The sequence below is a fragment of the Vidua chalybeata genome, chromosome 1 (genome assembly GCF_026979565.1).
Source record: "Vidua chalybeata isolate OUT-0048 chromosome 1, bVidCha1 merged haplotype, whole genome shotgun sequence".
In the NCBI taxonomy this organism is placed as follows: domain Eukaryota; kingdom Metazoa; phylum Chordata; class Aves; order Passeriformes; family Viduidae; genus Vidua; species Vidua chalybeata.
The window spans coordinates 124503400-124530041 of NC_071530.1; the positions used below are offsets into that span (position 1 = coordinate 124503400).

The following is a 26642-nucleotide window of genomic DNA, read 5'->3' on the forward strand; positions in this document are numbered from 1 at the left end:
GGAAGCTTGTTAACGAGATGCTTTAGTAGCTTAGCTTTTCACCCTAAGACCAGGACAACAAACTCAATGTAGTGCAGGAGGCAGAGAACACATGGCCTTTCATGGGATTTGGGCTGTTTTCATTCCAGCTGATGAAGTGACAGACACATGTATGGCCATGACTCTGTCACTCTCAGGGACCAGGCCTTCTCCTCACCTGACTTCCACAGCTTCTGCAGCAGCTGCTGAGCTCCTAGGGTGATCCCAGGAACATACTGCCCTGACTTTAGCCAGCAACTAAACCTGGACTTAGTAAATTATACTTCAGCCTCATGAAGTGCCAAGCTGTAATGGGCAGTCATAGCTGCTCCACAATACAGGCTAGGCCATGTCAGGCTAAAGTGCTGCAGAGCTGTGGTAAAATATTTGGAATAGGTCAGAGCAGCAGACCTTGACCATCAACAGGTATCAGCTATGCCAAAGCAGAGACAAGCTACCAGCTCCTGGTCCTTCCTGCAGTTTGCTCTGAGCTCATTGACTGAAAAACAACAAAGTGAGTGGGAAGTTTTAACCCTTGCTCTCACTCATAGCACCTTCTCTGTGGTCCCCAAAGTCAGCAAGGTGGACAGCACCTGTTTTTAAAGCTGTAATAATTGTCCTGTTTTCTATCTTACAACCACACTTGGAAGATCACAAGTTTAGAAAATGATCCAAGTAACTGTTACAATGGATTTTTTTATATTCAACACACAGCAAGACAGCAAATCTGAGGAGCAGTGCTTCACCAAGCAATCCAACGTTAACTACTGCAATGCCATCTGTCCCAGAATCTTTAAATAAAGTAACTGTACCAACAGAACTGTTTAATACTTGTTTTACATGTTGCATGTCACACACAGGATTCCTTTCTTGCATACCCACATATTTTCTGGTAACTGAACATTAATGAATGGGCACAATCCATGAATTGGGAAGATCCCAAGTTTGGTTTGTAGCATATGCAATGATCTGAGAGTCATAAAGAAAATGAAAAGCATGAAATCTTCTTTTTGCCTCATTTTAGAGTACAGTCACCTTTAGGACTGTGAGAAATAAGGAGTTTCTTTACTGTAAGAAATTTAGCATTACAGTATGATTTTTTTAACCAAACTTTTTGAACACTTTAAAAGTAAATTCTGGTCAAATATCAGTTAAATTTAGTGGTAATGAATGCAGCTTATGTCTAGGAAGACAAGGCATAAAAAGCTTTGCCTTAATCTAATTTATTGTAAGACAGGGTTTCTTACAGTTCAATTGTAGCCAAATGCCATTCTGACTGACATAAACACATAAGATAGTCCAGCCTTTCAGGGAAAAGCACAAAGCCAGACAGTGCAGCTGAACTTTACCTTGGATGGTAGTGAAGGGAAAAATAGGTTCTGAATATTTACTTTGAAGAGCTCTAGCAAGACTGCCTGACAAGTGCAATCAGGGCTGGTGGTGGGCTTTTTCTGATTCTCTGGCCACTGACAACTCACTCACTGAATACCCTCCCAGCTGTGAGGCTGTGTGTCAGCAGGAGCTAATGGTCCCATACCTCAAGCCAAATGCTACTCTAGGCGGTGATGAAAGAACTGTGTGGGACTGTTTCTGCTCTCCACTCCCTGCAGGACGATTATGGGTTGGTGAGACCTGTCAATACAGACAAAAAAGCTGCTTATGAATAACATACACATGTGAATGCAGTATAAATACTTTTTCCAAGAAAATGCAAATTATGCTGCATGGTGACAAGGATACCCAGGAAAGGTGATTATATAACATACAAATGTAATTAAGTGAGAAGTTTATTTAGCATTAGGTATATTAGAGTAGCTTCTCTTTGTTTCCCTGTATTTCCAGTCATCCTCCTAGAGCAATCCAAAATATGGATGAACATCACTGCAGGTTTTGGAAACTACAAGAAACACATTCAATCTTATTTAAAAACTCTGAATAGCTCTTATGAAAACCTTCTCCTATTTAAGCAAAGAAAGTAACTGGAAAAAGAAACTCTGTCCTGTGCTGAGATCAATACCAACAATCTTCTATGAAAAAAAGGGATTTCACTTGTTGCTCCTGTCACTTGGCACTCTTTGTGGAGAGACACCCTTGGAGAAGAGGGTTTGTTGAAAAGCACTCACAGTGGGGCCCCTCGAGGTCTAACAGGCAGGGAGCACAGTGCAGCCCTTCTGACCAAAGTTGCTAACAAAATGTATCTCCTTACTCCACACAGTAAACCTTCTCAGCAGGTCTCCTCTTTGTAAATGTTTCCAAGGGAAGGGTGTTGTTTGGTCTTCTGAGACTTTTCAAAGAAGTCTCCTACATGAGCATGAGGCTTGGCAACATCATTCAAGTGATCACATGGCATAAAGCTTGGCCTTAAATAATACCTAAATTATTTTACTATGGTCTTATTTTGCTCCTGTGTGAAGGCCACAACCACTTTACATCTAAAATACCAGAAAAAAATTCTGAACACTCTTTTTTTTTGTTGTACATTGAATGTAGCATCTAGTGCACAGTCAGCCTCCTGCTGCCAGGAACTGCAGATAGGGTCATAGTTCTCTGCACTGCTATGACTTTTCCCTCCTGCCCTTTTCAAGTTTTACAATATCTGGAAGAGAGGGAACTGACTGACCTCAGTTGAAGAGAATTACTGTAAGTGCTTTCATTTTTGATACAAAGTCTATTTTAAAGATACTCCATAGTAGCAAAAAACGAATGCTTGTAATTGAGTGCAGACACTTTCAACTTTTACGCTTGGCTAGTAGTGAGATAAATTTTTGATTTAACTGCGTATGTGGCTCACACGCTGAACAAACTTAAGACCATTACTGATATACAAAATATACCTGCAAAACTTGGAAGACATTTCTTCTCTCTCTGCCAGCTTACCATGTTTTGTACATCCAAAGACCACATTAGCTCCTTTTGTTCTATCCCTCCAGAATACTAAGGGCAGCTTGTTCTCTGCTACTTTTTTCCAAATTTTTATCAACCACTTTCCTTGTTTTACCAAAGAATGGTTGAAACACTGAAGATAAAATGCAAAGCAATAGCACTTTTGTAGTATTTGACATTCACCAGACACTGTACTGTTCCAGTCATTACCAGTAACCAGAGATCTCCAGTCATTGTGCTAGGGTTCAGAAACATTTTAAAAAACAGAAATTATTCTATGTGTACCACTAGTAAGTGACACTCAATATATTAGCTGCTTGTCATTGAACAGAAGAGTACTTGGATGGCCTCCTATGTTATAAGCAATTATCTTGCTTACTTCCAAACAGAGATCAGGCTGGAGCACTAACTGCAGCATGCAGACTCCTCCCTCGCATTCTCCTGGGAGGGTCTCTGCACGATGGTTCCACAGACTGGCACACCAAGGCAGCTACACAGCGCCGAAGTTGAGCTTTAGTGTATTTTGATGGGCTTTGTAGCAGGTCTAAATAATACCAGTCAGATGCTCTCTACAGGGAACACTAAGAGCAGATTAAGAGCAAGCCCTGAGAAGGCAATCCTTGCTCTTGGAGGCTTTTCATGTCTGAAGCGCTGTCTAATGCAGAGTGAAATAACACTGTTTGTTTGAATCAAGGACCTGGAGTTTCCAGTTACAACTCCTGGGGGGGGAACTGTGGTTTGAGAGAAGATTTGTCATCTGTAAACATCAGATTATCAAAGATCTTGCCTGTTCAACATTTTTGTGTCTTATAGCAGGCAGATATAAGTAAGCATCAGACAGTCGAGATCATATTGACATTCAGGAAGACTTTTACCATACATTATATAGAAGTGGAAGTACATAGTCATTATGTTAAGTCCTCCAGTACCAAGACATATGGACTTCACCATGGCTCATCCCATTTGAATCATTTAACTCACTCTCCTCATGCATCCCTAGGGTGTGGCTGCTTTATTCTCCTAATTCAGCCTGAACTGGTAGAGCAATCGGTCTGTCCTTTCTGCTTCTTGTAAGGAACAACATCTCACAATGGCTCATAACTGTTCCAACATTCAACCTTTCACCTGCAAAGTTATCTTCAAAAAATTGTATGAAAAAGTGTATTTCCCACCTGCCTTGGAATCTAACCTATGCATGATTCAGAGCACAAAGGGCTTTGGAGGTTCCCCTAATTACAGAACCACAGAATAACCTGAGTTGGAAGGGACCCACAAGGATCATTGAGTCCAACTCCTGGCCCTGCAGAGAACATCCCCAAGAGTCACACCATGTACCTGACAGCACTGTACAAACACTTCTTGAACTCTGCCAGCTGGTGCTGTGACCACTTCCCTGGGGAGCCTGTTCAGTGCCCAACCACCTCTGGGGGAAGAATCTTTTTCTAATATCCAACCTAAACCTCCTCTGACACAACTTCAGGCCATTCCCTTGGGGCCTGTCTCTGGTCACCACAAAGTAGAGATCAGTACCTGCCCCTCCTCTTCCCCTCATAATGAAGCTCTAAAGTGCAATGAGTTTAGAGTCCCCTCAGTCTCCTCTTCTCCAGGATGAACAGACCAAGTGACCTTGGCCACGTCTCCTCCCTTATGACTACAAGACATCTAAATAAATGCCTGTGTTTAGATGCTGTGAATACTCCTGAGCCTAGAGCAGCCACATACTGAGCCCAACTGATCCAGCAGCATGTATGGGTTGTTCTGAAGTGCTCAGTTACTTGCTGGTAAGTACACCCATATTCACAAAGGCCTTTCAGTGCTGCTCTGATAAAGACTTTCTGAAAATAAGGACTTAATGCAACTCCTGGTGTTTGAACACCCCAGTTCCCAGGACAGAAAGCAGGAAGTGCTCAATGTCATTGAAATTCAATGTCCACAGGAATGAAAGGGGGAAACAGTATGTGTCAAAAAATAAAAATAAAAGGAGACTATACTGAAAATATGTAGACCTATGCACATTTTCAAATTTCTAACTAATCTTTTCCTGTCCAGTGATTTGTCCAGGCCAGAAAAGTATTCCAAAGCCATTTTAGAAAACTGCTTGCTTAAGTATTAAGGGTCAGGCATAAAGTAATGGTTTGGACTTACTCTCTGAGGTTCTCTTGGGTGGTACAGATTTGTGTCTCATGTCAGGGACCGTGTACGTCACAATTGTGTGAGTTTGTTATGCTGGCTCTGTCACATAGTCTGGCCTTAAATAAACCCCATCAGAGATGAAGGAAGTCTGAATGCAGGTGAAGTACCTACACTCAGTGTAAGGGTGGGAATTGCCAGACCCCTGATTTTGTAAAGCAATATCTAATTTACTTTGAAACAGAAATAAAACTTTAATTTAATATACAGGTATTTAACATAAATTTGCATTTGCACCCTCACTTACTGCACATAATTTTTCACTGCAGGCAAATCTTTGTAATTCATAAATGATCACACTGATAACAAAGTAGTCAAATGTATGCAAACCTGGAAGATTTTTTTCTTATTATTATTTTTTTCTTTGTTAAACAGCCTTATAAATGTTGTTAGAGCTATAATGGCAGTTCAAACGGTTCCCTGAGCAGTTTATAATTCTGCATTACTGCTTCCCCAGGTTTGTATTGGGATTACTTTCAAATTGTACTTAAATCATTGCCATCTCCATCGAATTCTCAGAAAGTGATTTAGCATTTCTTAAATTCTATTGAGAACTCTCCACTCTACAGCCACAGATCAGCGTTGTTGCCTGAACAAGTAAACTCGACGCATACGTGTCTAATCCTGCCCTCTTAAGTGTCTGATTTACAATGTGACTAATTGCATTTTTAGATTCCCAACACTCCTGGCACCAGTTTCTGCTACTTCACAAAAGGACCCAGTTTCATAATTACTCCGTATCAACCCCATTGTTGGGAAATCAAATTCTCAGGGAACTCTGTGGATAGCACACTCTGTCAAGGCACTCTTGTTGAAATTGCTGCCAGCATGATGTCTTTCACTGCTAGTTGTTCCTTGATGGAATTTAATAAATATTCATTGGCAGAGTGCAGTGTAATTGATTCAGTCACTTTCATTTTTATCAGCTCTGCTGGATGCCACAGCCTCTGCAGAAAATCTCCAAGATTTGCCAAAGGTTGACAGTAAGAAGCTTTGGAGATTCACTTGGTGAGGAGAAGGGAGGGAAATAGTATCTCTTATTGCCTTGTCTAATATTCACTGTCAGAAGAAAAAAAGCTATATGGTTCTTTGGATGAGCAATGTGCCTTATATAACACACCTTAAAAATTCATAAATTCATAAAGTGTAATATAAAATGAGATGTTATGATATCAAAAAGGTTTATGATTAGAGAATATTAATTTATAATGAAAACAGTGCTTTCCAATAAAACGAGGATACTTTAGATTAATATTTATTTATATTAATTTTTATATTATATTTACATTAATATTTATATTCATCATAGAGAAGATTTCCCATTATTCATAAACAGTGATTTGCATTTACTTTCAGCAGTCCCCACATCAGACACTACAAGCTGAATTCCTTGCAACTCTTCATGAAGGTTTTGCACTCCCCCCACACTACCACACCTACACTGTGGTGTACCACACGTTTAGAATCATTGCAATTCTGTGTTTAAGCAAATATCACATTTCTGCAGTGCTGTTGATGGCTTAGGATTTTAGTATCACTATTGACAGAATTAGGCCTTGTACGCCAGCTTTTTGAAGAAAGGTCAGTGTTGAATTTCCACTGAATACATCCTCATTAAAAAGCTATCAAACGGCAATATGTATTAATAACAAAATGCAATAGATACTGAACATATTTTCTGTATAAAACAATATTTTCCTGCTATTAGTAGGGGCTACATACTTGTAACCTCCTAAAATGGGACTTTGCATTTAATTTTATTGTTTCTTTCAGTTGCCTTTCAAAAATGCTTCATCTTCAGAGTTCATTTAGGTAACAGTCCCACTGCCTGAATCCAACCGGCCCGTTAGCATAAACATCACCAGGCTGATTTTCCATCTAATTTTTTAAGAAATCTCTTAGTGGCACAAAAAAGAAGCACATAATGCCAAGCTCTGCACCTACAGAATGTTCTTTTGTAAGGATATAGTTTAAAAAATATATACTGTAGATACTATAGAAACTATAGATGCAATTGTCTGCTTGTAGACACTGATGCAAAAAGAACCTAACTGCACTGATAAAGACAGTTACAAAAGTGTTAAAAACAGCCATGCTAGCAAATTCAGGCACATGTTTAATTTGTTTCCTTTTGGTATCTGCTATGTCACATTTACTTCCATAATTACACACTGTGAAACAAAGCAAAAAGCTTTAAAAAAATTTTTTTTCTCCCCTTCTTTCCTTTTTTGATGTGCACTTACTGGAATGCCGGTGAAGGTAACTGGAGGCGACTGCCAAGAGATGCTAAAGCTACTGCCATTGGGAGTGAATTTTGCTGACCCTGGAATGTTCACCGGAGGAGTGGCCTGTGTGAAGAGAAAGTATTATTCTAGCAAGAAGAACCATTCCTCTTCTAAAGGATCTTTCATTCCTTGAAATGGTAAATATGTGAGAGATTTTCCAAGGCATAAAAAAACTCCATGGTGACAAGCATTTTACCCTTGTGAGAGGGATAATCATGGATAAGCTAGTAAGGAAGGGACAGAGCTATATATATACCACTGTTCCTGAACCTTGTTTAGAGAAAGATGATTGCTCTCAAAAGAATCCATAGAAAACTTTTAAGAGTTAGATCTGTTAAAAAACCAGACAAAATCACATGTCACATAAAATAATTAAAATAATGCCAGCAAGAAGCAAAACCAGATGATCACCTGTTCCACAGTGATAAACAAGGCCATACTTAAACTCATGGCAGTTGTTTTACACAATTTTAGTGTGGATAGCAAGGCTTCTTGGATGGAAGTGATTAACAGTAAGTGCTGGCAATTTCTCATTTATCAGGAAAATGTTTAGAGTCATCCCAATTAAAACAGTTTTTCCTATTAAGAACAAGGAGCTGTAAATCATCCTTTGGATTCAAAAAGCAGCTCTTGAAACACTAAACTGAAGCAAGTATTTGGGCTCATTGAACTCCTACGTTCTTCCCATCCAGGCTGTAATACCCACTGCTGCCCTGGGGTACAAGGGCGATAACCTGAGCTTAGACTGTTGAGCATTTTTCATTACATGCCTTTCCTTTGGTTTTCTCATTGGGTTATGAATTTCCATGAATTCTTCCCTGCCTCTTTTTTAACCCCATTTAATTTTCAGAATCAGGAAATTCACAGCTGTGTAGCTACCCTGCCTAGAAGGAGCATGAGCAGCCAGCATGAACGAAGGCTCACTTTGACCCTTGAATTTCAAGCTGTCACCACAAAAAAAAACCTCTCCTTTGTTTAAACTTACAAAGATTTTGCTAAAATGAGTTTTCACTTCTGCCTTTCAGTTGATGGTACATGACAGTAACACAATACACTCACTCATTTAAGCAGTGTTTATGTTTGGGGCTGCTGAAATTTTCTCACTGGTTCAGGAAGAGAGTGCTTCCTTGCACCACCAGGCAGAGAGGAGTGATGACAAACTACAACCTGATAGTCCTCATTAAAGATTATCTTACAAGTAAACAAGGGCTGAAGCAATCCCCTACAGCCTTTCCAGGAAAAGGAAGGTGAGACCACCAGATGCCTCTGTATATGACAGTGATGCTCTGTGGGCTGCCAAGCTGCTGACAGCTCCAAGAAAATCTACACAGACATGCAGAGCCAACATCCACTGTGCTCCATAAAATATAAAAACCTCTCTGAAAGGTGTCAATAACAATTTGGCAACTTCATATGGTACCAGTAGTTCTTCAATTTCAGATGGTACCAGTAGTTCTTCAACTTCAGATGGTACCAGTAGTTCTTCATCATAACCTTGTTCAAATGCGAAGGAGTGAATGACCACAGAGCTCCAGACAGAAAGAACAGGAGAGAGCTGGATAAGCAGTGAGGCAGCACTGCCTCTGCTCAGCATCCCACAAGGATGCAGCTCAAACCCAGGGTCAGCACAGCAACTTCCTCAGGTATTTGAATAAGACCTAGAAGGGATATCCTAGGTGCTGAAAGAGCCCGTCTGTAGCTCCTCTGTAGTTAAAGTTAATAGGTACAGGCAATAGTTTTGTAAAGAAACACGAAGCTTAAAACTGATGCAGTTGCTTAAAATACCACAGTGCTCAATTCCTTTTTCTCAGTGCCTAAATATCTACCTCAGACATGATCAGACTTATATAGTCAATCACCTTGTTCACTTGTTTCCCAGATATGCATCTTTGCTCATCAAGCACAGTCTGCTTTTTCAGGCTAACATTTTAGTCAATCTCTTCCATAAGGTAAGCAACTACATTACAACCAACTGAAGAATTTCTATACCCAACTTTAATTTGCTTAGAGACCGCCATCTAATTGCCAATCAAAATAAATTAATGAATAATTTGTATTTATTTGTGCCAACATTACCCTTATATCTGAAATAGCCCGTGCTCATCCTCTTCCCCTCTCATGCTTGTCCTTTCACTTTCTTCCCAGGCAGCAATTCCATCTTTTTCTCGTCCCTTGCTTTGCCTGAGGTATCAGTCCCAACGGTGGAGAGGCTGCCCATGTCCTCTCTGCCCTCTTTCTACTTTTTCTAGTTGGAGCCCATTACATCAAATTTGGCTGACCAGAACTCTAACTCAGGATTTCAGCAGAATTTATATAGTGGTCTAGTATAATGGCATTAAAAACCCCTCTCTCTCCTCGGTATTTCTTATCCAAGAGAGCTGACAACTATTTTTCCCCCTTTCATGGCTCTGTTGTTGTTGGCTCACAGTCATTCTGTGCTTGATTAATGAACATAGGTTTCCTTCTTACATAATTTTCCAGCTATCCTGGTTTATTGCAGAAGAATCTCATTAGTTCCTTAGATGCAGGACTTTGCATGTTCTGACATCCAAACTGCATCCAAAACCTTATTTTTAAGGATCCAAAATCTTATTTTTAAGAACACCCAGTCACGTAAGCCTGATCAGCCCTTACTGCTGATGCCTCCCAAATTTGTTATCAGTAAAGTTTATTATAGTATTTGTGTATTACCAAAATGATTTAATGAAAGTGAGATCAGGGCCAAGAACAGCTTTTCATTTAACTCCACTAATGACATTCAAAGGCCCTTTCAAAATAACTCACTGTTATCTGTGACTTTCCAGCTCGTTTTCCTACACTAAATTTAACCTCTTGCTTAACAAATACTGCGTATATGTTTTAAGATCAAATGCTCTCCTTGAATCCAGAGGGATTTATTCTTTTGCCTCCTGTATTGTTCTAGCATCATCTTTCTCTAGGGCTCCCCCAGTGCAGTTTGCCTTAACTGCTGTACATGCCAGAATTTCTTCAATTATTCTTCTAAATCATTCCTCACCCGTAGGATGGGGTCAGGGAAGAGCATCAGGACTTTACTCAGTTTCCTCCTATATTTCTCACTACAAGTAGTCTATTTGATATTTTCCAGTCATAGAGGAAATGGCAATTAACAGATCTCTTTAGGATTCTTGTGACTGAACTTTCGGTTCTGTATTTTTCCCTTTTTTTTTTAACAGGAATTCTGTGATGAACAATATTCAGCCTCCCTGATGCAAGTTCCTTGAGCTGCTCCCAATGAAGTAATCTCCACTTTCTCCTCTGGCAGATGAGATCTGAATCTCCACCCTGCCCCCTGGCCCTTCTTTCAGGGCTGAAGGGACCTTGGTAGAGGATGCCATTGACCTTCTCTGCAGAAACTGCCTCCTTCGCCAGGACAGCCTGAATGCTTGAGCAGGGACCCTGCCTCCTGCTTCCAATTAGCAAGCTGTGAACAGTGTGGACTGTGTCACTCCTCACTGATGAAATTAAGCACTGAAACCACAGCAACCTGAAAAGCCCACGGGCCTCAGGCACTTGTAGTCTTGTGTCATGGAATACATCAATTAAAATCCAATTCAAGGACTTTAAATACTTGAATTAGGATTTCCTTAGCCAAGTGCTTTACTCAGAGGCTGCTTGTAAAAAAGGGTTGAGTGGGTCTCCAAACAGCAGGGCAGGCTGTCATGCAAATCCCAAATGAAGCAAAACTTGTCATTAGCCTAGACTTGTTGCTTCACTCTCTGAGGCAAAGCTTAAGCTACACTGAGAAGCAAGTCTTTCTCCTAGCTGGTTTCATCATTCCCCAGGTTGGCATGCTACCTGATGCAGCTTCTACCTGCGTGCCACGCTTCCACCCACGCTTTTCAACATGCACAAAAGTCTAAAACAAGCCTGTGAATTCTCTATAGCTCCCTCTGACCTTTTAGTAGGTGAGGTCCAAACACACCGCAAAAGTTTTATCTGCACAATGCTATATATGATAGCTATTGAATCTGATAAATTTAACAGAGTTCAGCTCTCCAGTGCATATGCAGGTCATGGACCACACTACTTCAAAGCCTCTATTCCTCTTTTATCATACAGTATCCAGACCAAAACATGTCAGGCTTTAGTGCAGTTTTATAATTAATGCTTTCTGTTGAAACTTAGCTGGAATGTTTTAGGACAGCAGTTTTTGCCATTTGAAAATACATCACCTCCAAAAATAGGAAGATAGCATATTTGCTTTTTCATTCTTCCTGCTCTACTTCACAACTAAAACTGACATCTCACACTGTAGAAAAAGAGGAAATGAATTGTTCCTGGCATCCTTTGAGTACTTGTTGACACTTCAAGTAGAGCTTGTATTTGTTCAATGAAAACAAAGCTGAAATGAAGACTCTGGGAGGGATTCAGCTGACTGGATGGGAATTTTTACAATGCAGGAAACCCCATCTGAGCACATCACACCTTGGGTTCTCCTTACGGTCAGTGAAAATTGAACTGATGTAGGCAGTGGGATACACTGATCAACTCTTCTCAACCTCAAGTGTACGCACCTATGGCTGGATAAACAGCACCCCAAAATCCACTGGCTGTGGCGGGCACATAAACAAACAATGAGCTCAGAAGAATACATCTCAGTTTAAATAAAAAAATGCCTTTGACTGCTCTGAAAACCTTTCAGCCTGTTAAAATCCACACATTGTGATGTGCCATTCCTTTACACATTAGTGAGATTAGTGTAATGACTGGAGCTCATACCACTGGTGTTACCTGGTAAGCATGGTCCGTGTGTACGAGGTAGAGGTTGGTAGGAGCTGAGCGGCTCAGAGGTGTCATCACTTTAGTCTCGGTTTTGGCACAGGATGTTTCAGGACGGATTGCGTCTTGGGTGGGAAAGGAAGGAGGAGATGCTAAAGATGGAGAGACTGGGGAAAGACTGCTTAAGCCATCAGCTACTGAGTCCGTGTTGAGCCTGATTTCTGTATAGTAAAAATCCTCCTCTCCATCACTGTAGTCAGACTCTCCTACACGTCTGTATCAAGAGAAAGAAGTAAGAATTGATTGAAAGCAAGAACCCCGAGGTAAATTTAAAGTTCTAGATGCATGAGTGAATATATTCATATTGTCAATTAATATTTGCAGTTTCAAACCTTCCTACCTTATCTGCATTCTGACTGCATGTAGGGGAAGAGGAAAATCATCTAATTTGCAGGGAAAGAAAGTAGGAATTACTTTTTTCCCCGCTCTGTGTTATTCTTGACCAATTCTTTCACCTTGGAGTAGATGTTTTGACTCCCTGAGATCAAGTATCAGCTTCTCATTTGTAACCATTGTAAAGTTAACAAGAACCTCAATGCACTCTGTCTTTGAAAGTCACAGCAAAGATAATAGACACAGGCAAGATATATTTCACTCATGTTACAGCAAACAATATGCAATCTTATCAGAAGTTACTTAATTATACCAAAGATACTTATGGCTGCCATTCACTGTAATTTTCTGTGACATAACAGAAGAATTTGCTAGAAAACAGTCTCACCATGCAACTCACTCAAGACACAGAGAAAGCACTCATATGGGCTGGCTTGCCACGGCCAGGACTTTCTGGTCCTGCTCTCCAGAGGCAGACTTATTGAAGGAGGGCATGTAGGAGGTTTAATTGCCTTAAAGTTTTATCTGATGTGCATTTGAGTACAAGTGCTAAGAGTGAAGCAACCCAGTCAAAGCAGTAGCTCCCAGTAGACTACACGTTATCTTGAAGTCCAAACCAGAATTTGTTGAGAGAACATACATCCCACAGGTTTTGAAAGGCTCTACCAGAAGTACCATTCATCAGAATGTAGCCAGTCATTCACCAAAATTACTCTTTCCAGAAAAGTTTCTAGCTCCAGCAAATTCCAGAAAGGTTTTGCTGTTTATTTCCACGTCTCTGACACCACATGTTCCCATACAACATAAAGCACAAATCAACATTCCTAACTGCATTTTGAGAGAGATTTTCTCTGTTTCCCACAGCCTTACTCTTGAGCCCAACGGTAATTGCTGACCTCTCTTAGACCATCCTGAGCTCCAGATCTTTCTTGTGGTGGCTTTAATTTTTAAGCTGTGGGCAACATAGACCTATAGAGAGATGTATTTTCACCTAACAGATGAAGATTGTGAGTCCCAACTGTAATTATAAATGAGACAGGCACATCACTCAGTGAATTGCACTGGAGAGTTCAGTTGCAAACTAAATCTCTGAAACAAATTTGTCTCCTAAAATATTAATTTGCTTTTGCTTTTAGTCCAAGTAACATACATGTGTGTCCTGGTTTTGTCTGGGCTGGAGTTAATTTTCTTCCAAGTAGCTGGCACAGAGATGTCTTTTGGATTTAGGATGAGAAGAGTGCTGATAACACACTGATGTTCTAGTTGATGCTGTTTCCCATGCTCTGCCAGTGAACAGGGGCACCAGATGCTGGGAGGAAGCACAGCCAGGACAACAGCCTATACCACAGGATATCATGTTCAGTAAATACACTGGAGGGATCTAGCTGGGAGGTGCTGGTCAGCAGGTGGTGAGAAACTGTACTGTGCATCACTCATTTCTCTTCAGTTTAGTTTCTCTCTCTCCCTATTCCTTTTAAGTATTAGAGTCACCAGTATTACTGTTATTATTATCATCAGTGTTTTATTTTGTTTAAGCCATTAAACCGTTCTTGTCTGAACCCATGAGGTTTACTCTTTATTCCTTTGATTATTCCAGGGAAGGAAGGGGATAGGAGTGAACAGCTTTGTGGTACTTTAAACCATGACAACGTGCGTATCAGTTTCCTTTTGCTTTTAGGTTTCTTATGTGGTTTGTGGGTTTTGGTGGGGTTTTTTGCATTTTTTTTTTTTTTTTGCATTAATTCAACTCAGAATTGGCACAAGCACCTGACCTGATGGGAAACAAAGCTGGAAAGTATTCATGCAAGACCCTGAACCTGTCTACCACAGAGTGTCATCCCAGACATAATGTGCACACAGCACATACGATGTAATGGCACTGAGCTGTGTAGCTGGCAGGGAGGTGCAGTGTAACCTCGAGCTCTATTTGACCTTCTAGCAAAGCTGACAGAATTTCAGGAAATAAAGTGCCTTGCTGTTGGAATAAGTGCTCATTCACCTTGATGCACTATTCCACAATTTCCTCAGAAACAGAGGGATATGAGACAGAGAAGCCAAGGACAATCCGGTTCATGTCTCCAGCCAAGGGCAATTGCTCCTCTTCTATACCAAATCCTTTAGACCCAAAAAGACTGCTCTCTTACCCAAGGTGAATGGTCCGTATGTGTTTCTGAATCCCTGCAGCTGTGCTCAGTACCTTCCCACAGTTCTTCCACAGGCATTTGAACATCACCTTCATGGAGTTCTGAAAATTGGAAGTTGTAAGGATATTAGGAAAAATTTCTTCCCTGAAAGGGTTGTCAAGCATTGGAACAGGTTGCCCAGGGAAATGGCTGAGTCACCAATCCTGGAGGTATTTAAAGGACTTGTAGATGTGCTGTCTGGGGACATGGTTTAGTGCTGGACTTGGCAGTGCTGGGTTAAGGGCTGAAAATTTCTGTGACTCTGTAATTCTATGAAGGTAGAAAAAACCCCACACTACCAGATAAACAGTTAAAAAGAAGACTGTGAAGATTCAGAGCCTTTGACTCCAAATTTGTAATGACCTAATAGTCTCTTGTCAAATGTGTCACCCTACTGAATTCAAGAGAATCCAGTGAAAAGCTGCACGAGCAGCTTGCGACAAACTTTACCTCTCTATGTTCATTGGCAACACTTTTCCATTTTTAAGTTTCAGTTCCTTCACTAAGGGAGGTATATGATATAAAACCTTCCTACACTTCTTTCAAAAAACTCTACACTTCTTTCAAAAAACCTTACTTCATCCAAGGCATCTTCTTAAATTAAGGTCTTTCCAAAGCAAGCTCTTATGAATGTTTCTGCTCATGATATTTGCAGCACAAAAAATATTGTGCCAGAAAAACATAGCTTCTGTTATGTCCATATTTGCCATGAGCTGGCACAAGCTGCTTTTGTTTCACTCAGAAGCTGCTGTGGACCTTACTCAGACAAGAGAATGGGAAGTTATCAGTCTGTGTTCAATATTTTAAAAATACAGGTATGATCTCATTTAAATACTCTTTTTATATTCTTTAATATAACTTCATTGATCCCCATGGAGTTATCACTGATTTAGAGCACAGCCAACAAGGCTATTACAAGGCCAATCTTCAACATTTTGAAGACTCTGGAGAAAAATAGTCTTAAAACAACACAGATGTTACAAACTCTAGAGATATTTAAAAGCTAATTTTACCCCAAAATGAAACTGATTTTGTACAGTTTAAATAAAAAAAGAATTCTAAATAGCTTGTAATTCTTAAAAATAATTTTCTCTATTATTACAGAACACATTATTAACATGAGGAAGAGCATCAAAATGATGTATTTTTGTTCTATAATTTTAGTTACATATAAGATTAAATTAATATATTAATATAAAACTCAATTTAAAAAAAAAAGAGGGGGAAAAAGTACATCCTTGGGGTTAAGTACATTTCACTGTGCCTTGAATGAAAGCTGACTTGGTGCTTTCTTCAATTTGGACCCTGTGGAACTGCATGCCAGTAGATGGTTTTAGCATTTGCTACAAAATGATGATTAGACTATAACTTAAAAAAGAATCTCAGCGGATGGGGTTTTTAAAATACAAGTTGATTGCAGCAGCATGTTATCATAGTTTCTTGCAGTCTAATATCTCCTGTTTAAAGTATGAATGCTTCGGGCTTTGAGATTTGAAGTACCTGATCATACTGGTTGTATGAAAAACTTCTGTTAGAAATAAACTGGACATAAATTGCCTACTTTTTATTTGATAACACAACTATCAGTCAAACACATACAGAACTCTTTCTTTTCTCAAATTAAATATAATCTATCTAGCAATTCTGATTCATACTTTTCTTACTTCCATAATATAATACTAAATACTATTATCAGCTCAAAACCACACAACCAACCACCAACTATGTCAACAAGATGAAGGCCATGTTTATAACTGACATCCTAAGAATTCCAATATGACATCATAAACACCATATGCATCTTTATGAGCACAGAATGGTTTAACATCCATCCCCAGTTTGATGGTAAAATCAGTCTCCTAGCTCCACTGTGGTTTTGGATTTATTGTCACTGGTAGGAGTTTGCAAAACCCATGCACTTTTAACATCATCAAGTGAAAGCTCATTCAGTAGAAATAAAGAACATGCTTACATTTCTTCCATTCCCTTTCCAAAATTACCTATTCAGGTTTAAGGTTTTATTTAAGAAGATAATAGAACATAAATGGTTTGGTGAGGAATAACTACCTTAGAGGAAACTTTTAAGCAAATAGTAAGGTTACCAACCAATTTCCAGCTTTACGCCTTCTGACTTTTTCAGCCCTGAAGAATGAATAACCTGAACATTTTTGTTTCAGCTTCTAAAGATGCTAACTTGTACTCAGATAAAGTACCATGCTGGAGCCAGAATACAGAAAAAAAAACTGCAGGAAAGCAAGTTAATTTATAAAAGCAAGTTTGGCATGGAATGTTACTGTTTATTTAGATAAAACATTTGCCATACAAAGCAAAATTCCTGTGAACCAGAGGAGATAGTGTAATAGACCTATAGTGGTACATAAATAGAAATATTTGAAAACAACTTAGAAAACAATAAAGATGGCAGCTGCAAACCCATCTGTCTCATCACAGCTGAGCAGTAAGAGTGGTGCTAATAAGATGAAGGTTAACTGAGAAGTAAAAGGCTAACCAGGACACTTCTGCACTCCTACTCCTCCTGTCCCACACACCCCCAAATTGTATCTCTGTTTAGTGCAACACTCAGCTCCAACTTCTAATTTATTATAACAAAGGTGTCCTCCAAAATATTTTTTTCCTTCTTAGCAAGATGCACAGACATTTTCACCCCTTTCCCATGAACAAGGGAACAACTGCATGGGTCAGCAAATAAGCAGCTTCTGCAGCAAGAGGATAAATCTGAACAGGTTAAAACAATCATTAAAACTTCTTCCTGCTGGTGATGAAGCAATTAACTGCCTCAGACTGAGCCAGAAACAAATTCACTAAGGGAATAAATTCTCTGTTTTTACTACTTACAAAAAGTCCTTTTACATCTTGCTATGTAAAATCTGTCCTGTTGTGTTGGAAGGGAAGGGAACTTGGACTAGTGCCATCTCTTTGTTTTCTTTTTCTTCCAGAGAAGCTTGCTGGCTAGCAACGGTGCTTTTTTGGGGTTAGTTTTGGACCTTTTTTTTTTAATGTCATGTTTTATTTAGCCTGCTTTTGCACTCCAACTGAGGATAAATTTGGCTAATGCTAATACTATATCAAAAGCCATTGGGTTTGAGCTCTCTCTCTCCATTTTCACTCCATATGTTTGTGCAGAGAAACCTTCACAGTATTAAGGTATCTGACATGCTGTCAGATAAACAGCACTTTCAGGGAACAAGGAGTATTAAGGCCATAGTCAGTTTGTGATGACATGTAAAGGCTGCCTGTTGCATCCTGCACACAGAGAATTTGTCAAAGTAGGACAGAAAACCCTTGAATGGCCAGAGGCAACACCTTCTGGAAATCCCTCTAGTGTTTTCTGAGCAGGAGGCTTTATAACACCTCACCATCTGGCAGGAAATATGTGGTGCTGATGGCAGCATGTGTGTGCAGGAGGTGACCACGCTGAATGAGACACAGTGACTAGGCGAAGTCCCTATGCTAAATGGATGCCAAGGAAGGATACACAAGCAGAGGCATTTGGGTGACCTGTTCCTTTCTCACAACAAAGTAAGCCTACCAACATCCTATCTACCCGTGGTGATGGAATTTAACATGAGGCTAACCTTTCTCTTCCTAGGAATGGGTTCATCGAACAGAAGGTTGCTTGTTTCACCTTCATCAATACCATCATCTGGCTGGGAAGGTGTCCGAAAAGCTTTGAAGCTATCAGCTGACAGAGGTGGAGATGGGGTGGATGGGTTGGACTGGTCACTGGGAGCGTTCCAGCTCCAGTATCCGCTGCTGCTGGTACTAGAAGGCACAAATCCTCCTTCTTTCCAAGATCCATTCAGGGATTCTGTCAGGAACAACAAATGCTATTATTACAACAGTATCATTGTGAGAGGGTTAAGGAGCTCTTTTTTCTAAGGTTTAGATGCCATGTAGGTAATTAACTGCACATTCAGTAAAGAAATATGAAAGCATTGGATGTAAGAGAGGACAACTATATCTAACCCGCTGCACACAAATTACATATTCCACACTTGATTTTTACTTAATTTAAAACAAACAAACAAAAGCAGCAAAGTATTTTTCTAAAAAGAAATGTTGCATTTGAAAAGATAACCTGTTCTGAAGCATAAACAGTAATGAACGGTCATATATTGCATGCATGATTTAAGGAAAACATTTAAATTGACCCTTAAAGGTCCCTGCAAACCCAAACAATTCTATGATTCTAAATACATCCTCAACTTTCAGTGGGAACACATGACTCTGGTGCAGCACCAAAGCAAGCTCCAAGCCACCAGATGGCCAACAGGAGATCCCCTGGGAAGGGGACACACACTCTGAGCCCCAAAACACTGAGCAGATCCACAAAAACATGATCATCTTCCCAGTACTAAAACACCAAAGGAAACCATAGTTACACTCTGTGTTCTTACAATCTCTCAATACACCCGCCTCTGCCTAATCTGAATCTCTCCATGAGGTGATATGTATCCCTTGGGATATACAGGTGCACAGGCATCTTGTTTCAGAAGTGGAACACACAGACACTGGATCACCTCCACACCTACTCGCTGGAGGAACTGCCTCCTCAGTGCCTCAGTTCCCCATCCATTACATGCTAAGAAGACACCTGAACTAACAGCTTACACTCTGCAGCACCATGGGTGGGAGGAACAGCACTGCTGTGCAGTCTGAGGCACAGCTTGAGCCATGCTTCACATGCAGAAGTCCTCAGGCTTTAGACACTGGCATGTCACTCCTGCCAGTCCCTAAAGGGCTCTGGCAGCAGAGGAGTATGCACCAGCTCAGTGGAGGCATGGCCCGAGCACATCCAGGGTGCAGGCACAGGCGGCTCTGCAGGGCCCTCAGGGTCTCACAGGGCTTGGGCAAATGAGCAGGAAAGGTTTAGGTGTGGCTTCTCCCTAACTCAGGCACTGGAAGCTTTTCCTAAAGACACTGTAGGTGCCTGAGTATTGTGCAACACCTGACTTTGGAGCTGGCAAGCAAATAACATCTTATCTGTTCATGAAACAGTATTTAAGTGTGAGACAAGTCCTTTCAAGCCAGTGCCTGTCTTTAAAAGATCTGCAGAAGTCACTCCTTCTTTCCTTCTGAATTTCTTAGAGATAAATTTAACTAATGATATTGGCAAGAAAGTTAGCTATCAAAAGCTTACCCCTAAACCAGTGATTTTTTTTTTTTTTTTTTCTCCTAATTCAGTTGGTTTTGGACAAAATCCTTAATGACCAACATCAGCTGCTCAAAAAAACAGAACGTAGTGCCCCCTTGAGAAGGCAGCTGCTACAGTAGTACTGATTTACTGATCAGGACCACACAGCATAAATGGATTTGATCCTCTCCCTCCACCCTGCCCAATTCCTCTTTGGAAAAGGACAAACATACACATTCTGGTAGTTCTGAAGTTAACATATGAAAATGTCATGTTTTGTCTCATGATTACAACCTTCATGTGACTGAAATGAAGGTGGGTTTTGTTTCTTTTAAATATTTGGTACTTCAGTCTTATGCCAAAGCCAAAAATTACATCTAGTATCAACTTGTGACCCTAGCATAGCTTAAAATTTCCATGTCTTCAGAAAAACAAAGGAACACTCTTTCAATTACTACTTTCTGAAACAGTTATGGTGGTATTTGTAATCTCAGTGTGTACAGCTTCTCCTCACCTTGCTGAGAAAGAGATGTAAATCAAGAACATTTTTTAAGTAGCATGGAAAGACTGAATGAGGTTGACAACAGGAAAAAACCAAATACTGGTTCTCATTCATACTAACAAATCTGTCAATGTAAAGAAGTTCAATATATAAATAAATGCAACTTACTCTTATTTTGGGGCTCTTTTCACATTGCTGGAGTTGCGTGAAAGAGAACCAGACCAAATATTATTCAACTGCAGAGAAACAAGGGCCAAACCCTGATCCAGTTTACATGGGTGATCATTCCCAGGAATTCCAGCATGGAACTGACTTTAATATTAACACTAATGCTATTTTTTTTACTCCTAGGCAAAATTCCATTTGTTTTAGCAAATGGTCCTTTAATTATACTGCTACTTATTGCCCTTTTTGGAAAAGTATGTAGAAAAAACTAATCTCTAATACATTTGTTGCTTGTATTACTAGGATCAGAGCCTAGCCTTGCAACACCAAATAAGCTTTAAATTATCAAGTCTTTATACTTCTATTCAAGTCTTTAGTAAGTCTTGACTAAGGCAAAACTAAGATATTCAGGGAGATGGTGCCCAAAACCAGCTTCAAAATCTTGTCTGTGACTACTGAAAACATGTGAATTACATTTTCAGGCTAGTCTTCCCATATTTTGGGAAACAAGCAGACAAGCTATATAAAGAACTATCAAAGAGCACTCAGACTATGCTGAGAAATATCAAAGGCAATTAAACAGCCACCATTTGCCTATTAGCAATTCAAAAGAGCTTGTTTGGAAGATCTTTCCAATTGACAGCTGCAGCTAATGTGCACTGCTGCTCCTGACAAGTGTCACTTGCTCAGACTGTCTAAGGTGGCAGATACTGCTTCACCCACAGCAGAGCAGCTCCCCGGGACAGGGAGGCAGCAGGGAACATGTGTATTCCTTGGCCACACCAAATCCCTGCCTGCCACATCAAGCACAGATCCATCTTCATGTGGTTTTGTCTGTGAGCTGAGCAGCTGGAGAGCAGGTGTGCTTTTACCCTTTTGCTGGCCTTTCCCAGGGGCTAGCAACATCCTGTCCTGAGGTGTGACAGTCACCAGGGATGTTACTGCCTGAGGTTTCCCAGGGCTCCTCAGAGCAGTGGCACTCCAATAAACACTTCTGGCTTTTAACACTGGAAAGCACATGAACAAAGGCCATGACTGTTCATGGCCAGAATTCCAACTAAATGGATAAAACTAACATTTTCTGAAAATAAATGGAAAAACCACAGCATTGACATTTGCTATGAATTCCTTTAAGAACATCATACAGTGGATCATGCCTGTTTCCATGAAGAAAAGCAAGTATTTCTCAATCTTCCAATTACTGACAGTAGGAGAGCATCTAAGGGTTTTTTTAGCAGTTATAAGTAAGAAAAGTCAGTCATACAAACAGTGCTGAGGTACCCTAAACAGGGTGTCCTAATTTAAATCATTCCTTAAAATAAAACATTCCTAAAAAATTATTGTAACTCTAGTCAGTCTTGCATAGATCAATTATATTTCATAATTGATCTCTTCATTACCTGAAACTTTATATTGTGTCTTCTGCTATACCATGAATGAAGTAGTCTTTAAATGGATTATGGATTTGATGGAAGACCAGCAGAGAGTTACACACAGCACAGGAACTGGAGGTGCAGAGAGAAGCAGACTGCTTGCTGTGTAGATTGCTACTGCACGGCCTCTCAGCCAAGGGCTGTGATCTGGAAGTGCTTTGCCTTATTGTGGCTTTGGGTAAAATCTGATCTCATTTCCATGGAGTGGATGACAAGAACAACTGCTATCATGTTTCCTGGATATGGCACTCAGGCCATGGTTTAGAGGTGAACATGGTGGTGGTGCCAGGTTAATGGTTGGACTTGGTGATCTTAGAGGTCTTTCCCAATCCTAACCATTTTACAATATTCTAGGACTGTATGTGTGCAAGTGCAAACAAACTCTATGAAAAATTAAGTGTTTCAGTGATGTCAAGAGACTTTTTGAAGTTCTCATATCCCATTTATGGAATGGGCATCTCCCATTTCATAAACTAGACCTGCTCTACAGTTAAAGAAAATGTTTATTTTCATTTCTGCCAGTGCTGCACCAAAGACTTTGACTAGGTTGGAGCAGAGCTCAGTATGATCCCCAACATACCAGAAGGTAGACACTCACCATTTGTTCTCCACCATGGCCACAACTCCCGGAAACAAACCCCCCGATTAAGGGCCCTGGCACCCCTTCCCGCAGCCCCTGGCTCCAAAGGCTTACCGTTGGGTCGGACAGGAGGGCTGCGGACCAAAGGGCTGGTGGACAAACTGGTGAGTACCATGGCTGCTGTTACTTTATCCATGTCCAGCTCTTCCAAAGATTTCCTGAAATACAGTGAGTGGGAGGCAGGAAACACATCAACAAATGTTTAACTTTTTTTAGTGTCAGGTTTTTTTTTTTTTTTTAATACCAGCCCAAATCCTAAGCCAGCACAGCACAGTAACAAAAACAAGCCGCTGCACAGAGTTCTCCAAGCATTGGTCTTCTGGCAACCTGAGCATACCAAGAGGCTTCTTTAAGCAAACTAACTCAGTGTAAAGAGGAAAAGAAGTGGGAAAAGAGAATATATCTTTGTATAAAATTTTCAGGATTACTGTGACTCTCTATAACTTTGACTTTGTTCCTTTTTTATTTTTCTGAATTTTTAGCTATTCATATTCTTAGAGCTAAGTGTGTTCTTAAGGTGGTTTTCTTGGATGAAGACAGAGATGCAAAATTGGGTGAGATTACCAGCAACATTAACAACATACATTAGTCTCTAGGGTAAAGAAAAACCGTGAACTGGAACAAAGGGATGTGTGTTCATTGCTTCTGCTTAACACTATTAACATTCCCACACTCTCTCCAAAAGATTGATCCTAAATTTTTCCTGGTCATATTAAAACCCAAATATTTTAAGTAATTAGAAAACTGGCATAAAAATGGTGCAAGAGGGGTAGGAGTGAAAGGGAGAGAAAGGGAGAGAGGGAGAGGAGGTTGTTTTACAGGTGTGATGGGTGCCTGAACCAGCACAGCAGCCCATTGCTGCCTCAGCCAGGTCTTGCTGGGGACCTGTGAAAGTCAGAGGAGAGGACATGGAGAAGGGGTAATAAGGGAAAGGAGAGTAGCCAGCTTTCCAGGGAAAGGAAGAGAAGATTTGGACAATGGCGAATGCCACCAGGAACCAGGATTCAGTGATCCATTGTTCAAGGAGTTATGGGGATTTTTTTAGGCAATGAAGGAAATATTATTTTTTGTCTGTAAAAATGATATTCTGTCTTTTCTACCCAAGAGTAACTCTCTCAAAATGTAAAATTTCTGAAGAGTCAATGCACCAAAATAAAACTACCAAACCCACTATGTTTAGCAGACTTTTGCTTTCCATCCTTGTGGGCTGGAAATCCTTGTGGGATTTCCGCCTTGTGGGTGGAATCAGAACAGACAATTTTTTGAAAATGTTTCCTTTCAAACATATGACTGATCATCCAAAATCACCTTCTCAATTCCTAGAGATCAAGTTAATTTAGTTCTTACAAAAGGACACTTCCCCCCCACCGTATTCTGCTTTCTGGGTCTCTGGAGATATCTCTGTGCCTTGTCAGGAGCTCTCCTGAAGAGATCAGGTTGAGTCTAATTTAAAGCCCAAGATAAGAAGCGGTCAGCTACCTGCTGTTTCCCATCAACTGTTGGTCAGTGAGTCACCAAGAGGAACAGGATGTGCTGGGTGCACTCCCATTTCTGGAATCCTATCTCACACATCAGGTGGAAGGTTCATTAACTGGAAACTATACTACAGTCAAAGGCTCTTGATATTTTAGTGAGAAAACCTTGAACTTGCCCATGAAATGGTTCACAGCTGATTTCTGGCTGATACAAGGACCCACACAGATGCTGATGAACACTCTCCCATGCTGCACAGCAGCTTAACTCTCACAACTGTCTTTTGCAACACATCAGTGCCTGGAACTGAAACACTGATGATGGTTCCTGCTGCATTCTGATTATATCTTTCCTCCAGCCAAGGCTTCTGCAAAGAGCATAGCAGCCATATGGTCATGATCATGTACTGGAAAGGTCTTGGATGGCTGCTATAATCAGTTGAATTCTTAATCTGTCACCCATTAGCTCCTTGTGCCTGCAAAGGAGTGTTTCACTCAGAATGCCAAATTCCTTGGGGCTCAGAAGACCCTTCCTTGCGGTTGACATGGAGATGCTACACTTTCTCAACACTGCCAGATGATTTTCCAATTACCTAATATCCCAATATGAAAATCTAGTTTCTGAGAAGGCTTCACCTGCTCTGTAGCCCATTCCTGCCAGACTACACCAACTGTCCCTGTCACTACCCAGCTGTGAATGAACCATTACTATCTGCGTTTCTGCAACATACGAGGACAAAATGAGCAAAAGTTCCTGATAAGATGGAGAAACTGATCCCTAGTGTTTGCAATCAGCCTTCCAACAAGGCTCTTCTGTCTGTGTGGCAACAGGACTAACACGTTCCCATCCAGGCCTCTCCAGAACTGCAAAATCTCACTACAGCAGTTGTTGCAAGTGTCTGCCAAGTTGGTGTCAGTATGTCAAGAGTCTCGACCCAAAGCTAATCACAAAGTTTCCCCAAGCAGTTTATAACTAACTTCTTCTAGTTATTTTGATTTTTTTTTCTCCCCTCTACAATGATAAGCACTGCTGTTCTGAAAATCTAGCCCTTGCTCCAAATAATTTAACAATGTCTCAAAATTGTCAGCACTGGCATCTGTGCTTAAGGTGAAAGTTTTCACGAGCAGGCAAAGAATAGGAATAGTCATGAGAATCCTTGCCATTTCTAGACATGCTAAACCACACTCTTGCAATTACTGGAATCTTTTTTTCTTCCTGATCCAATTTAACAGGATAACAGACCAAATAAAATGAACTTTGGACTTTCTCTCTGCCCATTTTGAATGGCAGTAATTTTTACTATTTACTGCTCCTCTACTGCATCCAGCAAACAAGAACACTCCACTCATACTTCCCAGCCACAAGAATTTTAGCAGCTACAAGTGTTGGCTTATGTGACTCTGCTCCATTTTACAGTTTGGCTCATAAATGTAAACACACATATTTCATATATCACTCAGACAGTACTGCAGCAGCAGCAGCCGCCTTTGTGATACAGGCAAGGCATAAAACTGAAGACAGCAACCACTAAAGCCATCTGCATTTAGTCAGCATCACATATGAGTTGATGCCTTAAGACTTCCCTAGTATTTTCCAGCTTTGTCTACTGGAAACCTGAACCTGCACACAGCTGTTCAACACTATTTGGACTCAGAGGAGAGAATAACTTGTTTGTTATACATCAATTGCTCCCAAAACATTTATCTCACCATTTGCTAAGGCAATTTTCTGTGGACTGAAATCATAAGCCCTGATGTTACTATTAGGTGTAATGAAATTTAAATCAGTTTTAAGATCATCTACTACATGAACTGTGAAGATTTATTCTTTTCTCTAACCTTACATCCCAGTCTCTACATTCCATCTCCCAATTTCTGGATGGATGGATTTGTGTCAGCCCAGTCTGCATTTGAGAACTAAGCAGTTTTGGATCTTTTCCTTCCAAGTGTTTGTAAATCTAAACACATAAAATGGCCAAATTACAATGAATCAGCTGAGATATTAGCAGTAGAAGTTACAGGTCCTTGGAGGTAGACCTTTTACCACCACCCGAGGTCTCAATGCTTCATGTTTCCCTGCTTCCTCAGCAGGGAGAGTGGTTTCATGGATCCCTGCAACACACTGATCTAGCCAGCCTGGCAATTAAAAGTGTCCTTTTCTTTAACAGTCAAGGCCAATCAGGCTTGGTTACTACACTTACTTCTGATCAATACTTTCCTTGATTTTGCTGATGAATTTATTGCTTTTTTTGATAATAATTTATCACTGTTAACCAACCATCACAGTTTTCCCAGTCAAAGCTCTCTTCAAGGAAAGGCTGCATTTAAGCTCCAATAGATGAGAAAAAGAGGGTCCATGACAAGTCCAAGGCTATGCACGTGTTCCGAATCTTAGTCCATACAATACTTTGCATTTACCATAATACTTGTTTACCATGTAAGAATTTAAAATACTGACAGTACAGATAAATTACCTTACTTCTTGCTCTCCTGTTTGGTTGCTGATTATGGAGATTAAAAATTACTCATTTGCCAAACACAAAACCAAAAATTACAGAGAGAATGATCCATACAAACCAAGGT

The 26642-nt window shown here is 40.3% G+C and overlaps 1 protein-coding gene across 3 annotated transcripts in view; it reads right to left on the reverse strand.

The window, feature by feature from the left end:
• ZNF704 (zinc finger protein 704) overlaps nt 1-26642 on the reverse strand; it is a 101656-nt gene that overhangs the window by 16667 nt on the left and 58347 nt on the right. Inside the window, exons 3-8 of one of the 3 annotated variants that reach the window (XM_053934975.1) lie at nt 22642-22745; nt 18289-18521; nt 14654-14754; nt 12129-12390; nt 7335-7439; nt 1556-1650 (exon numbers count right to left, since the gene is read on the reverse strand). In XM_053934975.1, coding sequence (XP_053790950.1) covers nt 1556-1650; nt 7335-7439; nt 12129-12390; nt 14654-14754; nt 18289-18521; nt 22642-22745 — 900 coding nt within the window. The remainder of the gene's footprint in view (nt 1-1555; nt 1651-7334; nt 7440-12128; nt 12391-14653; nt 14755-18288; nt 18522-22641; nt 22746-26642) is intronic. The other 2 variants (XM_053934993.1, XM_053934985.1) reach the window with 2 other exon arrangements.